Raw genomic sequence first — 16,264 nt, forward strand, 5'->3', positions numbered from 1 at the left:
ACTTCATTATTTCTTTAGCTTTTTTTTTTTTTATCCTCACCCGAGGACATTTTTCCATTTTTTGTTCAGATAGAGCGGGAGGGAGAGAGAGGAAGAGAGAGAGAGAGAAACATCGATGTGAAGAGACACATCGAGTGGCTGCCACCCGCACGACCGACCAGGGCCGGGGACAAACTGCAACCGAGGTACGTGCCCTTAGCGGGAACCGAACCCGGGTCTCTCCGGACCGCAGGCCGGCGCTCTAACCGCTGAGCCAAACCGGCCAGGGCTTCATTATTTCTTTAAAGCACCTGTTTACAAACACAGCCATACCCTGAAGTACTGAGGATTAGAATTTCAACATACAAATCTGGTGGGCAAGGTGAGGGCACGGAAGGTGGGGGCAGGCACATCATTCAGCCCCTAACAAACACAAGTCCTTTCATGATGCCTGTACATTCTAGGGTCAGAGAAGCACAGACTCTTAGCTCTGTCACTGGGGGGCTGTGATAATCTGGCAAGTCCACCCCATGCCTCGGTTTCCTCACTGTATGGGCATAATAGGACGCTGAGTGGATATATCAGTTTTTATTCTTATGTTCTGCCATTCAGATGGGTGCAAAATGGTGTCTTGTTCTAATTTGCGTTTTCCTAATTCCAAAGTGAGTTCAACCATCTCTCATATTCTGCTTTTGAGCATTTCTAAATGTCTGTTTGGCCACTTGGGCTTTGCTTCTGTAAATTGCTATTTATCTCATTTGACTATTTTAAAAATGGTTTTCCTTTTTTATTATTAATGTGCATGATTTAAAAAAAACATATCTTCTACTTGTTTATTAACTATGTCTATTGTATTCTTTGTTGAACAGAAATGCTAAGTTTTATTGTAGTTCTATTTATCAAGGTTTTTTTTCCCCCCTACTTTTTGGGTTTGGGTTTTCATGTTGGGATCTTACTTAAGAAATCCTTTCCTGCTCTGGCTGGTTTGGCTCAGCTGTTAGAACATCGGCCCACAGACCAAAGGGTCAAGGATTCAATTCCACAAGGGCACGTACCTGGGTTACAGGTTCAATCCCCTGCCCTGGTCCAGGCCCTATGGGAGGCAACCCACAGGGTTTCTATCTCTTTGATATTTCTCTCTTTCTCCCTCTCCCTTCCTCTCTCTAAAATCAATAAAAACATATTTTAAAAAATAAATCTTTTCCTACATATGGAACACAAAGACATTCTCCTATATTTTCTTTAATTAGCTTTATAGTTTTCCACATTTCAGTCTTCCACGTGGAGTTCACTATACAAATGCTGTAAAGTAAAAATCCACCTGCACTTTCCTTCATATGATGAGCCTTTCGTACCAGATCGTAAACCATGAGAGCAGGAATTATTTCTGTGTGGTTCACCACCTAGTATAGTGCCTGGAATGTACTCCGTGGTCAATAAATATTTATTCCAAATGAAGTAAAGAATATGATCTTTTCTATTTTTTACAGAAAAAAAAAATTTACAGGTGCATTTAGTTTACTTGAAAAACAAGTTTCTCCAGAGTAAAACCCTACAGTTAGTCACCTTTATATGCCTAACATGGCACAGTAATTCATACAGAGTAGAAGCTCCATGGATCTTGAAAAAATGAATAAGTGAAAAAATACAGTGTGTTAGATGCTACCAGTGAGTTTCAGTGAGGAGCTGTGGGATCCATGACATGACATCACTGTAATATTGGTTAGAGGCAAAAGAGATACTCTTTCGTCACCAACCTTGGGCCTGACCTACTAGTTGAACTACTGGACTCAGAGATAATACGCCTGGATATCATGTCACATGATCCTGGGAAAGTAAGTGGGCCTCAGGTTTCAGTTTCCACTTTAAGAACATGACAGTAGTACATCTGTTCAAATACTGTTTGAAGGCTGCCAAAGGCTGAGCTTCCAACAAGAAAGATGTCATTGTAAACACCTGCTCGTACCTGTGGATGGGAAACAGAAGGTTCTGGCAAATGAATGGAAGAGTTTTATTAATGCAAGTTATATACAGGTGACCAGTTTTCTGAGGATAAAAATACTTGACCATAAACAAAAGCCCATTTTGTCCTAATTCTGTAGCTTTGGAGGCTCAGCCTCTTCAAGTTTCTGTTTCTTCATTTGTACATTGGAGATGATAATAGCGTCTGTCTTACAGAGCAGGGGTTGGCAAACATTTCTGTAAAACTCCATATAGCAATTGTTTTGGCTTTGTGAGACCTACGGTTTCTATCGTAACTACTCGACTCTGTAGTTCTAGTGTGAAAGAAGCCAGAAGCAATTCATACATAAAAAGGCATGGATATGTTCCAACAAAACTTATTTATGAATATTGAGACTTGAGTTTCTTATAATTTTCACATAACAAAAAATACTACTCTCCTTTTAAGTTTTTTTTTTTTTCAATCATGTACTAACCATACTTAGCTAGAGCCATACAAAAACAGGTGGCAGGTTGAACTTGGCGCTTGGTTTGCCACCGTCTGTAATGGAGTTTCTATGAGACTTAAGTGATGTCATGCTGAGGGCTCAACAAATGTCAGCTATTATCACCCTTATTGCTATTAATTGTTGAGGGGAAATACAAAGTATGATGACAACCATGTAGTTACGTAGAGAAAGAAATGAGACATATTAACAGTTATATTATGATAGTAAGATCCAGCTTAAAATGTTTCTTAAAAATAAATAAATAAAATTACATTAGAATAAAAACATAATTTAAATCAAAACACCCAACCCTAATAACTGTTAACAATAATTATATTGACTATAAATTCTATCTTCCCTTCACAATTCAGAAGGCTCTCTGGATATCCATTATGCCCAGGGATCGGTGTCAAGCACTGGCTAGCACTGTCGACGGCTGTGGACGGCTGTGGACGGCTGTGGACGGCTGTCGACAGACACACCAAGGCCGTAGGGTTAGCCCTGTGCTGATCTTACACCTAAGAAGCTGCTTTCCAAGAGGATCTATATTCTTACTCTTCTTTGCCCTCCTTAGCTGTGTGTTTATTTATTGCTATGAAGGCAGATAAGCTCACAATCTAATGAGAGAGAGAGAGAGACAAACAAGCAGCCAAAAAGCAGCCAAGTACAGCACCACGTAGAAGGGGAAGCAGCAGGAGCAGAAAGAGAGTCTGGGAGTGAAAGTGGTGGCAGCTGGGTTGTTAGAGCCTCCTGGAGAGGTGGAGATGGAGCTAATTCTGGGGGAAGCAGAGTGCGGGAAGAACACTCCAGTAAGGGTGCCCCAGGGAAAGCCACACAAGGCACCGGCAGGAGGCAAAGCAGAGCACTGAAGGATTACAAATACGGGAGTCGAGTATGACTGCAGAGTAGGTGCCAGCAGGACAGTGGGGAACAGGTGCTAGAGAAGTAGACACGGGTCTTCAGACCCCACATGTCAGCGATTTTCAGCGGGCGTGCTGCAAGAATTTTTAAAACATGCAAGACCAGACTATTGGGTCAGGGGCACTGACCTCTTTCCCCTTAGATTGTCAAATAAAAAATGACAACAGCCAATAGAACAATAGCTGTCCCATGTAAATGAATAAAAATTAAACCTATTTTTTTTGTCAGGTCAGCAAAAAATATATTTTTTGGTATGCTACAGAATATTAGTAATTTGTTTATGTGTGTCATGAGATGGACAAGGTTGAAAATTGCTATTATAGGCCATACTCATGATTTAGGATTGTATCCTCGTCATTAAATTGTCACTTGACTTTTAAGCCACAATTATTTCACAGTAAAATGGTAAAAATGATGTCCATCTAGTAGGACTAATGCTGGGGATATGAAAAAAGATAGTGTATTAGGTCTACAATATACTTTATACTACTGAAATTGATCTATTCAAAAACTGCTTTGAAATAACATTCAAATGAAAGGTAGATGCTTTCCCATAAAACACTGCAATTTCAAAACAATGTCTGCATTTGGTAGCTTCTAAGTTTTCAGAATTTTTCTACTAGCTGATGACAGATTTCATAAAAGACAATCACCATGCAATTTGGTCTCAGAGAGTGGTGAAGACAGTGGTGAAGCAGGAGTTAGAACTGGGAAGGCGGCCTCCTAAATGGTTCCGCCTTGCAGGGGTACGGGAAGCTGTTCATTGGTTATTTAAGAAAAGGTACAGCTCAGCCGATGTGGCTCAGTGGTTGAGCGTTGACCCATGCACCAAGAGGTCACTGGTTCGATTCCTGGTCAGGGCACATGCCCAGGTTGTGGGCCAAATCCCCAGTTGGGGGCATGCAGTAGGTGGCCAATCGATGTTTTCTCTCATTGATGTTTCTCTCTCTCTCTCCCTCTTTCTTCCTCTCTCTCTAAAATCAATAAAGAAAAAAATTTTTAAAAAAGAAAAGGTACAAGTAGAGGATCCATTCTGAATGCTTTGAGAGTTCAAATTCCTACTTTGAAATATATCAAAATAATGATCACTTAAATGTATTTGTTAGTGAGAAATCTGTCCTGTGTTGATAAAACTGTTTTTGTATTTGTGTTGCTTTTAGTTTGTGTTTATACTTCATCAATTAAAAAAAAAAAGCAATTTATATTCTTCAAATTTGGCCATATTCTGATTCTATATGACTTTCTAATATTCTTTGAAAGGAAAGAGGTAAATGAAAATTATGTAAATAAAGATACTAGTTTAGTCTTTGTATGAGAGAAGTTGTTTTTATTAATCATGGGAACATTATTTATGTCAGATTATTATAATAAATATTTTCTTTTAAAAAGTTGAATATATGCTAACAATTATTTAAAAATAATTTCTAAAAGAATTCTTACAAACTCTACTCTCATTCTTTTTTTTTTTTTTATCCTTACCCATGGACATTTTTCCATTTTTTGTTCAGATAGAGTGGGGGGGGAGAGGAGGGGAGATAAAGAGAAACATTGACGTGAAAGGGACACATCGAGTGGCTGCTACCCACAAAACCCAACCAGGGCCAGGGACAAACTGCAACCAAGGTACATGCCCTTAGCAGGAACTGAACCCGGGCCTCTCTGGACCGCAGGCTGATGCTCTAACTGCTGAGCCAAACCGGCCAGGGCTGAACTCTCATTCTAAGATATTGGAATTAGCAGCCCAAATGGCCAGGGTCAGAAGCAAAAGTTATAGAGATTAATTATTCTCCCAGCTTTACTTCTGACATATAGGATTGCTACTTTTATATTTCTTATCTGTAAAAGAAAGAGATTGTACTTCTAATTCACAAACATCCAGGATTGGAAAGTGGAATTTTATTTTATTTTATTTTTAAATCTTCACCCAAGGACATTTTTCCCATTTATCTTCAGGTAGAATGGGAGAGAGAGAGAGAAACAGCGATGTGAGAGAGACACACTGATTGGTTGCCTCCCGCATGACCCCGACCTAAGGCCGTCTGGGGACCAAACCGCAACCGAGGTATGTGCCCTTGGCTGGAATCGAACCTGAGACTCTTCGGTCCGCGGGCCTACACTCTAATGGCTGAGCCAAACCGGCCAGGGCGGAAAGTGGAATTTTGAAATAATGCATTAGTACATTCTGAGAGTAGGAAGATTGGTTTCAGAATTCTAATGTAAGTCTGTTCCAGTTCTTCTGGTCTGTTCCCCAGGATGCATTGGCTCCTGTTCCCCAACCACAGGGATTAACACACAACATCCTTTAGTCCTGTGGAGGCTTTTAAGAAGGAAAGTCTGTTATATAAGTTAATTGACCTTTGTACAGAATAATTTGTTTTGTTTTCTTCTTAATGGCAGTAAAAAAGAAATGCCATGAAAATATTAAACATTGATTTATCTGTTTGGGAGACCAAATGTAACATGCAGCAAGCCCCCCCCCCCCGCCCCCAAATGTACTTATTACCCTTTGACCCACTAATTCTTCTGGAAAGAAAATAAGCAGAGGCATTTATATAGTGAAAAAGAAAAACAGTGGAAACAAACTTAAAATGCCCAATAACTGGGGAATGGTTAGCTAACTCAGAATTATAAACTGACAAAATAGTATGCAGCCATTTATAAGGTCAGAAACAATGGCTATGACAATACATTACAAAATTTGTATAAAATAATTCTAAATGCATTGTATATTTATATATTGATCGCAGAAGAGCAAAAACTTTATATTTAGATAATATTGACAATCAGAATTCAGGAGACATGTAAAAAGTAGCTAGCCTGAGAAGGCAAGCCGGGTGCAGCCCCTTAGGTGGTGCAGGGACCCCACCCCTGGCTTTTGTAATTCCTCCAACTGCCTCAACTACAGTGGAACGCAAAGGTCCCTAAATGCTCGGAGGCTCATCATGTTTAAAAGGCAGCTGGAACCCAGGTGCAAGGTTTGGCCTTTGGAGGTGACTCCACTAGGCAGCACCAGTGCGCATTAAACAGTCCTTTTCTAATCCTCCGGGCGCGCAGTCTGTCTCTTCCCGCCGACAGAATTTCTGCCACAACATTTTGGTGCGTTGGCCAGGAAGCCGACAGTCACACTGGCCCCCTGAACTACCGTCGTCAGAAGCTGGTGGGAAGGAGCCACTAATTTTGGGCCCCCTGATGGAAAGAAAGGCGTACCACTGGTGATTTCACTGGACCCTGACACTCGCCAGCCCGACTGCAGTTGGCCACTGCTACGCTCAAACAGACTCTGGGAAGGATAGAAAAGTCTGCCGGGATATCAGATCGGCAAGTGTCCCAGGGACCCAGGAGTTCAGGCCCACCTCTAAGGTGGAAGGGGAGCTTGATCATCTCCCAAGCGGCATAGACACCACACAGGATAGGGAATTCCTGGGTGAAAGTTTAAGTTCGGTGTGATTGTGTGTGTGAGTGACCGTGCTCCACAACGCTTGTCACAGAGCCTATGTGAGTCCCAACCTGCACATCCGTGGCGACCTCACAGAGTTAAGGGCAGTATCAGGTTCTTGGGGACATTTGTCTCCACCTGCGAACCTGATCCAAGTCATTGGACCTGCCAATGCCAAGAGGTGCCTAAGTCCCCGTGAGAGGAGGAAATGAGAGTTTCCTCCTGTTTGTCTTGCGACACCGTTCACTAGGAGGTTTGCTCAACCATCTTCAATATCATTGTGGGGGGAAGTTCCTCTAAACCCACTGTTCTGGAATGTATGATAAAGAATTTTATAAAGGGGTTCTCAGGAGATTATGGGGTCAAACTGACCCCCAGAAAGCTGCACACCCTCTGTGAATTAGAATGCCCACCTTTGGTGTGGACTAGCCCTCTGGAGACACCCTTGATGTCCCCACAGGCCAGGCCGTGCATAGGGTAGTCACTGGAGACTCCGGTCATCCAACCAATTTCCCTCCATAGACCAGTGGTTGGAAATAGCCCAAATCAGGCCTCCTTGGGTCGGATTCTGTGTTACTAGTCAGGGACAATGTAAGGTCCTTGTGGCACAAGGTTAAAGGAAGACTTCACATGAATTAAGCGGCCTCCTGTATTACAAAGGGATTCGGAAGAGGCCCCTCCACCTCCACCACCATACACCCTGCTACCTAAGGATGGGGAACCCCACCTGCCCGACAGCCCACCTCTATCCATCTCACCCCCACAATCGGCCACTGTGCCACTGGAGGCAGGGTCGCTGGAGCCACGGGGAAGATGTCTCTCAGATCAGTGACCCAGGGACCAAAACCCCAGCAGCAATGCAATTACCACTGCAGGAGACCAGGGGTCCACGGCGAATGGGCCTTGACGGGACCCTACACGAAAGGGGAGCAGTCTTCCAGACTTATCGCCCCATCTGGGTCGACTGTAGCAGACTGTCACAGAAGCCAGAAAGTGGCTCCAGAGCCAGGCCCCAGCTGCACATCTCGACACAGAAGCCTGGGCACGAGAGGCCTTACCTGATGAGGAACCTCAGGGAGACCCGCAGACACGGAGACGGGAGAGGGCAGGAGAGAGACAGACAAAGGCACAGAGGTGAAGCCAGAGTCTGGGGCAGAGAGAGGCCAGAGAAGCTGTGGGAGACAGAGGCAGGGAGAGACAAAGATGCAGGAGAGGAGGGTTTGCAGGAGCCGGGCCACCAGGTACCTCTCCCAAGCCAAGGGGCAAGTTTTCTCCATTTTGTCTGAAGGTCCCCAGCCCCTCTGAAACTCTGCCTCCGACCCTGGAGCTAGTCCGAGCCCCAGGCTGCAGAGGGGAGCTTTCCACAGAGCCAGGGTGTGAAGGATGCAGTGCTCAGATGGCCGCAGTCCTTTCCAGCTTCACCTCCCTTCCATGTTCCAGCCGGACCCACATCTCAGGAGGGGCTGGACAGGCAGCTGGCTGCGGGGAGCCCAGCCCTGTCTGCTGCTCCCCACTGTCACCTTCCCTGGGCTGGTGTGGCTCAGTGGTTCAGCATCGACCCATGCACCAAGAAGTTCGATTCCCGGTCAGGGCACATGCTTAGGTTGTGGGCCCAATCCCCAGTGGGGGGCACACAGGAGAAGGAAAAATGAGTGCCCTAACCACCAGCAAGGAAAACTAGGGACTTCTGCTCCATCCAGCCGCTACTGGCCAGACTTAGGTTTCAAGATCACCCAAGGCAAACGAATGTTAGGGGCAGAGAGGAAACAGGCAGTCTGCGCCATTCTGGTTTCCACCTCCCGCGGACAGATTCGAGGATTCCTGGGAGCAGCAGGGGTCTGTGGAGTATGGATCCCCGGATTTTCAGAACTGGCAAAGCCCTTGTATGAGGCCCTGAAAGGAGGAGAATAGGCGCCCCTTGTCTGGGGCCCCAGTCGAGAAAGCATTCACCAAGCTCATGTAGGCAGCAGCCTTAGGACTCCTGGACGCCCCTGGGAGTCCTAACCCAGGAATGCGGGCCTTGGCAGAGACCAGGAGCTTTCCTTTCAAAGCAAATAGGCCTGGTTGCAGCAGGCTGGCCGGCCCCCTCCCCGGGGAGGAGGAGATGGTGTTTCCCGAGAAACTCAACAGCAGCATCCTGTCTGGTTTGGACACCCCCGCTAGACTGTGGAACCGTTTGCCTGCCTTTGGGGAGACACTGCTGCTAGAGCTGGAGCAGGACCCGGGCGTGCGGGGTGAGGGGCTGGCAGTGCAGGACCCGGGCCAGGCACCTGAGCTGCTGGGTGGGCGGAGCCGAGCACCTACCTCAATGGCACCATCAACAGAGATCCAGAGTTGGTGGCATTTCTGTACTGGGCCGAGGGAGCCCTGTTAGGGGTGCTGCAGTACTGGGGGACCAAGCTCCACATCCAGCCCCTGGAGGGAGGCACCTTTAACTCTGCAGGGGGACTTGGGCTCACATCCTACTCCGGGGTCCCACCAGCAGCCAGGGCCCCAAGTGCAGTAAAAAGACTCCTCCTGGGAACCCCAGGCCCAGCCCCCGAAAGTCAAGCGCTTTGCTTCCCTGAGTAGATTCGTGGGGACCTGGTGGTGGCAGATGACAAGATGGCAGGATTTCATGGTGCAGGGCTGAAGCGCTACCTGCTCACAGTCACGGCGGCCGCAGCCAAGGCCTCGAGCATCCGCAACCCTGTCAGCTTGGTGGTGACTTGACTAGTGGTTCTGGGGCCAGGAGAGGTGGGACCCAGGGCCGCCCAGACCCTGAACAGCTCCTGTGCTTGGCACTGAGGACTCAACTCCCCTGTGGACTCAGACCCACATCACTTTGCTGTTTACCCGTCAGGACCTGTGTGGGGTCTCTACCTGTGACACCCTGGGCACGGCTGACGTGGGCACTGTGTGCTCCATGTGTCGGTCTGAAAGAGCCTGGGAGCACCTCTCGTCATGTCACGGCTCCCGTGATGGCTCCCGAGGAGCCCTGGTCCCCCTGCAGTGCCCACTTCCAATGGCCACGGGTACTGTCTCTTAGACAAGCCAGAGGCTCCCCTGCACCTGTTTGTGACTTTCCCTGGCAAAGACTAGGAGGCAGAACGCCAGTGCCAGCTGACCTTCGGGCCTGACCCACACCACTGTCCGCAGCTGCCGCCGCCCTGTGCTGCCCTCTGGCGCTCTGGGCATCCCAATGGACATGCCATGTGCCAGACCAAGCATTTACCATTAGCCAGTGACACCCGTGTGGGCCCTCTCAGGCCTGCCTGGGTGGCCGCTGCCTCCATGTGGACCAGCTCCAGGACTTTAAGATCCCACAGGCTGGTGGCTGGGGTGCTTGGGGATCTTGGGGCAACGGCTCTCGGAGCTGTGGGGCGGTGTCCAGTTCTCCCGGGCCTGCACCCAGCCCAGGAAGAATGAGCACAACAGGAGGGAGGAAATATAATGAAGGAAGGATGGTGGATCCTCCCAGACCACAGAACCTATGTGCCAGAACAATGAGCCCAGCGGTTAGTCCTCCAACACATGGACTCACCCGTCTGGGAAACACCGCCCTAGAAGCCTTATTAAGCCAGTACTACCTGACTGCTCGACTTGCTTCCCTCTGTGCCTCGGTCTCCCAACGCTGTCTCCTCTGTGCTCAGAACAATGCCAGGCAAGGCCAGCCACCCTTTGAAGATCTAGAGGTAGACTTCTCGGAAATAGGACCCAGCAGAGGAAATAAGTATCTCCTGGCTTTTATCTGTACTTTCTCCGGCTGGGTCGAAGCTTACCCCACACGTACGGAAAAACCAAAGCTCTGCTGAGAGACATCATCCGAGATCTGGAATGCCATTGACTCTAGGATCAGACGCTGGCCCAGCCTTCATGCAGAAATAGTCCAGCAGGTAGCTAAAACTCTAGGCATCCCGTGGGATTTGCACACAGCCTATTGGCCCCAGAGCTCAGGGAAAGTAGAGCGCAGGAATCGCACCCTTAAGCAGACCACGGTAAAACTATGTCAAGAAACCAACCTGCCCTGTACTGATATTCTGCCCCTAGCTCCCCTGCGAGTACGTTGTACCCCTTGGGCAAAGACAGGGTTCTCCCCTTTTGAAATCTTATATGGGAGACCTCCCCCAGTGATCAAATTCAAAGGGGATATAAAAGAACTTTAAAATTTGGGCCCTGGCAGGGTTGGCTCAGCGGTTGGAGCGTCGGCCTGCGGTCCAGAGAGACCCGGGTTCGGTTCCCGCTAAGGGCACGTACCTCGGTTGCAGTTTGTCCCTGGCCCTGGTTGGTCGTGCGGGTGGCAGCCACTCGATGTGTCCCTTTCACGTTGATGTTTCTCTCTTTCTCTCGTCCTCTCTCTCCCTCCCACTCTGTCCGAACAAAAAATGGAAAAATGTCCTCGGGTGAGGATAAAAAAAAAAAAAAGAACTTTAAAATTTGGAAATTCAAGAACAACTATAAGGACTAGGAAAAACCATTCTTGAGGTACATAAGTGGGTAACCAATAGAATACCCAGTTTCCTGGGAATAACTGTGCACCCCAACAGACAAGAAGACCAAGTTTGGATAAAAGATTGGAAAAGAAAACCCCTCAAACCAACCTGGAAAGGGCCCTATTTAGTTATGCTAACCCCTCCCACAGCTCTCAAGGTTGCAGGTCTGAATACCTGGATCTACCACTCACGAGTGAAGGCAGCTCACCTGCCACATGACAACCAACCTGCCTGGAGAGTGACCACCAGCCAGAACAATCCTCTGCAGTGCCATCTCTCAGCCTGCCGGGATCAGTGCAATGCAATGAAACTCCAAGTGAGGGGGAGCTTTGCAAGGCAGCAAATGCTCCAGATCGCTGGACGCAGTCCCATTTATTTGCAGATTGGTACCTCCAGGTCAAAAGTGGATTTAAGTAAATTATTTCCTTGAATACACCCTAGCTGTATCTCTTGCTTTTTACAGGAAGAAACCTTGAAGCCAAAAGATAACAAACGCTTATTCACATGCAAATGAAGCACCCAATATACCTGGGCATGCCAGGTTTCCCTGGGCTAGGATTCCGAGAACGCATTAACACAAGGTTGAGAGTGCTTAACACAAGGTTAAAAAACATTCATCTTCCAACCCCCCCAACCCCACACTGCAGGTCACCCTTAAGAGGACAGCAAAACCTGCTGATCAGTCTATGGCAAGCGCCTGAAAAATAGAGGGCTGTCACCTGCTGGCCTGATCCCAACACTGGACTCTGTATCCTTAGTAGCCTTGCAGGATCAAGCAGACTCCTCAGCAGCAGCAGTATTACAAATAGAAGGGGGTTAGACATACTGATTGCTGAAAAGGGAGGAATATGCCTCTTCTTAAACAAGGAATGTCACTTTTATGTTAATCAGTCAGAAATAATTAGAGATATGGCCCAGCAGTTAAAGGAACAAATACTGAGCATCTTGAGTACTCCCATTAGCTGGTCCTCTCTTCATGCTATTTTTTTTTTTTTTTTAATTCTCACCAGAGGATATTTTTTCCATTTACTTTAGATAGAGTGAAAGGGAGGGGGCAGGAAGAAAGAGAGAAACATCAATGTGAGAGAGACATATCGATTAGTTGCCTCCCACATGACCCCAACCAGGGTCGGGACAAACCGCATCTGAGGTATGTGCCCTTGGCCAGAATCGAACCCGTGACTCTTTGGTCTGGGGGCCAACGCTCTAACCTTTGAGCCAAAGCGGCCAGGACTCTTAATGCTTTTTATAGCTCTCCTGTTTGGCCCTTGTACTCTCAACATGCTAACCCGTTTCATTTCCTCTTGCTTAGAAATAATAAAGCTCCAAATGATGCTTCAAATAAGAACCCCCAACTACTCTCCTCTGGATGGTGATGAGCTCTAGTTGCTGCATCCCTCCCCTTCAGCGCCCCTATTTCAGCAGGAAGCAGTTAGAGAGACCATCGCCCCTCTTCCTCACACGGCACTAAGGGAACTCCCTGTCCAAGGTGTTCTCTAAGTCTGCAGCTTGAGAATCAAGAGGCGGGAATGAGGAGGCAAGCCAGGTGCAGCCCCTTAGGCAGTGCAGGGACCCTGCCCCTGGCTTTTGTAATTCATGTATATCCGCCAACTGCCTCAACTTCAGTGGGACTAGAAGGTCCCCAAATACCCGGAGGCTCATTGTGTATAAAAGGCGGCTGGATTCCGGGCTGGGGCTCAGCCTTTGGAGGTGACTCTGCTGGGCCAACACCGGTGCACATTCAACGGCCCTTTACTAACCCTCCGCGTGCGTGCAGTCTGCCTCTTCTTGCCGACCGAATTTCGGCCACAACAGGTCCACACTTAATATGGTGTTTTTTTTAGAGTAGATAATTTTTGGGGCAGTCTTTGAAATAGTGAAACATGCTGCTCGGAACAACATATCACTCATATTTTCTCTTTCTTTTTAAAATATGGTCCTAAAAGATGATCTGAACCCTGTACTTGTCCATTTTCTCTTTTCACTCCCTAAATGAAATCTTTTCTATCTCCTGATAAACATTATGAACCTGTTTATTCAATAATCGAATTCAAGTTATTAGACATTCAGTTACTCACTCTTTGATGCGCCCACGAAGTTCCTTCTGCCGGAAGTCATGACTACTTACAGAAGACATGCTCCCGCCTTTCTTTGGTGAAGGAGCCATTCTGTCTTTAGCAATGTCTGACATCATCACAACCTATGGAAGAAAACTTTGATTAAAACAGCAGATGAAAGAACTGAAAACATTTTAGTATAACACAGATATCACTCTAAATAAAGTACACAGATACTTCTTCTACCATTTTTGAATAGAGAAATGGGGTTTCCTTCAGAGTGATTTTTTTTTTTTATCCTCACCCAATGACATTTTTCCATTGTTTGTTCAGATAGAGTGGGAGGAAGAGAGAGAGAAACATCGACGTGAAAGAGACACATCAAATGGCTGCCTCCCGCATGACCCAACCAGGGCCAGGGACAAACTGCAACCGAGGTATGTGCCCTTAGTGCAGTGGTTCTCAACCTTCCTAATGCTGCGACCCTTTAATACAGTTCCTCATGTTGTGGTGAACCCCAACCATAAAATTATTTTTGTTGCTACTTCATAACTGTAATTTTGCTACAGTTATGTCTTAGGCAACGCCTGTGAAAGGGTCGTTCGACCCCCAAAGGGGTCGCAACCCACAGGTTGAGAACCACTGCAGGCTTAGTAGGAACCGAACCCTGGTCTCTCTGGACCACAGGCCGGCGCTCTAACCGTTGAGCAACCGGCCAGGGCCAGAGTGATTTTTTTATGTATGCTGTTGTTCTGGTCAGTACAACTGGAAATATGATAACCCTGATAACTTTTATTTATGCAGTAGAATGCTTAATTCACATAAGAAGATATTAAACGGTAGCAAATTGCTTAACTGCAGAAGAGGTTAAGGTCACTGAGAAAACATAGCCATGTATAGAAGAAAGATATTATTCCACACCAGAAAACAATACTTTTTATTGCCCCCCCCATTTATTTTTGATAAAATTTCTGATTAACATTTGCTGTTGTTGCTGTTGAATTTAAAATTAAAATTAACTGTCTTCCCCAAAGGGTATTTTTTTTCCAAGCAACCACGATTTAATTTGTAAAGAGCAAACGGAATTTAACTTTAACTCAGTAATTTACTAGGACACGACCTCCTTCTCACAAATGCTTGTTTAACAGCTGGTAGTAGGAATGGACCTCCCAGAACCTCGACTATAATTCTACTGCCCCATTGCCTACATACACATTTAGATATTCACTTCAATTATTTTATAATCTGTAAACCCGACAGCCTGACGAGGAGACAGAACGAAAACAGAGCTGCTGCCTTTCAGGAGCTGGCGCTGAGTGGCTGGAGGACAAGAACACACCCCGAAACCCCAGTGTGCTTGGTGGCAGGGAGAGACCGAAGCGCACCGGAGGGCGCACGGATATGGCAGAGGTGTGCTGTGTAATTGGAAGGGAGGCAGCGGTGTGTGTGTGTGATTGTGTGCCTGTATATGAGAGTGTGTATATGAGTGTGAGCGTCTTTGAGTGTCTGCCTGTGAGTGTGTCTCTCTGTGGGCATGTGCATGTGTTGGGTTCGAGTCCCCATGAATGTGTGAGGCTGTGTGTATCAATGAGAGTGTCTGTGTACATGAACATAAGTGTGTACGCATGTGCATCTCTGTCTCGATCTGTGTGAATGAGTGATTATCTGTGTGTACCCGAGTGTGTGCCTTTGTGTGTGTGAACCTTTGTGTGTGATGTCTATGTACTGAATGTATGTGTGAAGCTGTGTGAGAGCAACTGTGTGTGTGCTTGTATATTAGCAGTGATATGTGTGTGCTTGTGTGTGTCTATGTGGATGAGTGTGTGAGCATCTGTGTGTTTGAGTGTGTCTATGCGTGGACAGGGCACACAGACCCAGTAAATGGGTCACTGAGGTATCCAAAGGGACACACACAGAACTCTGCTCACTGGTTCCCAAGCTGCCCCAAGGCTGGAGTTGGAACCCGGAGTCCGGGGGGCTTGCAGCTGCCTGGAGTGGCCCAGGAGCGGCCGGGCTGGCGACCGCCGCACTGGGCATCACCATGAAGCCAAGACGTGCGGGTGGGCGGGGGACCAGAGACCAGAACCCGCTTTCAGTTCCCAAATTTGGGGCCACTTTTTTAAATTTGTGGGGCCCGGGAGAGGAGTAAGGCGTCAGAGAGGTCGTGGCCAATGCAGGCAGACCATTTCTTAGCACAGGGCCTTCCCTCCTCAGTCCCTGGGGTGCTCGAACTCGCAGCCTTTCCCTTCCCTGCTCCCGCCCGGATGCTGCGGAGAAGGCACTTACCGGCCGCGGGGCGGGGGCTGCGGCGCGGCTCCGCCGGGGGCCTCCCGGACCTCCTGCTCTTCCGCGCACGGACCGCGCGGCGCGAGGCTCCCTCCTCCCAGGCCTGCAGCCTCCCTCGCCCTCCGACTCCGGGCCTGTCTCCAGGGCGACTCCTCTAAACAGAGCCCTCCGCCCGCCCCCGGCCCGCCCCGGCCGGCACAGTAGCTGCGTGGTCCTCTGGGCCGCCTGAGGACGTCAGAACTGGGCCCGCTGCTCCCCGCGGTGGCCGCCAGTTGGAGGGGAACCGGTTCAAGCCCTTCCGAGGAGGCTGTTGAAACCCAGGATGCAGCCCGGAGTCCTTACCCAGTTCCTTTGGCCTCAGATGTCAGGGGCAGGAGCAGGAAATGCTAGACGCAAAGAGAAAGAAAAGCAACCCCTTCCCTATCCCAGGCTCCTGCTGCTGCTCCCCACCACCCACTCCCAGGCACAGCTGGTGGGTAATAGGGAACATTTATTGAGAGCTTAGATGGCTCAGATATTGGCCAACAGTTTTAGCTTTATTTGGTCTTCCTAACAGCTCTGTCAAAAAGAGTTGTTTTCCCTTTACGGGCTTAGAAAATTGACATTCTCATATTAAACAGTATGCCCGGGCCCCCCTGAAACTCGTCCTATTTCCTGTGCTTT

At 47.7% G+C, this 16,264-nt stretch overlaps 1 protein-coding gene across 1 annotated transcript in view; it reads right to left on the minus strand.

Moving 5' to 3' along the window:
* DYNLT5 (dynein light chain Tctex-type 5) overlaps positions 1–13,449 on the minus strand; it is a 32,627-nt gene extending 19,178 nt beyond the window's left edge. Inside the window, exon 1 of the mRNA XM_036257566.1 lies at positions 13,337–13,449. Coding sequence (XP_036113459.1) covers positions 13,337–13,449 — 113 coding nt within the window. The remainder of the gene's footprint in view (positions 1–13,336) is intronic.
* Between the last annotated feature and the right edge of the window lie 2,815 nt (positions 13,450–16,264).

This window comes from Molossus molossus, unplaced genomic scaffold (assembly GCF_014108415.1).
Source record: "Molossus molossus isolate mMolMol1 unplaced genomic scaffold, mMolMol1.p scaffold_m16_p_12, whole genome shotgun sequence".
Lineage (NCBI taxonomy): Eukaryota > Metazoa > Chordata > Mammalia > Chiroptera > Molossidae > Molossus > Molossus molossus.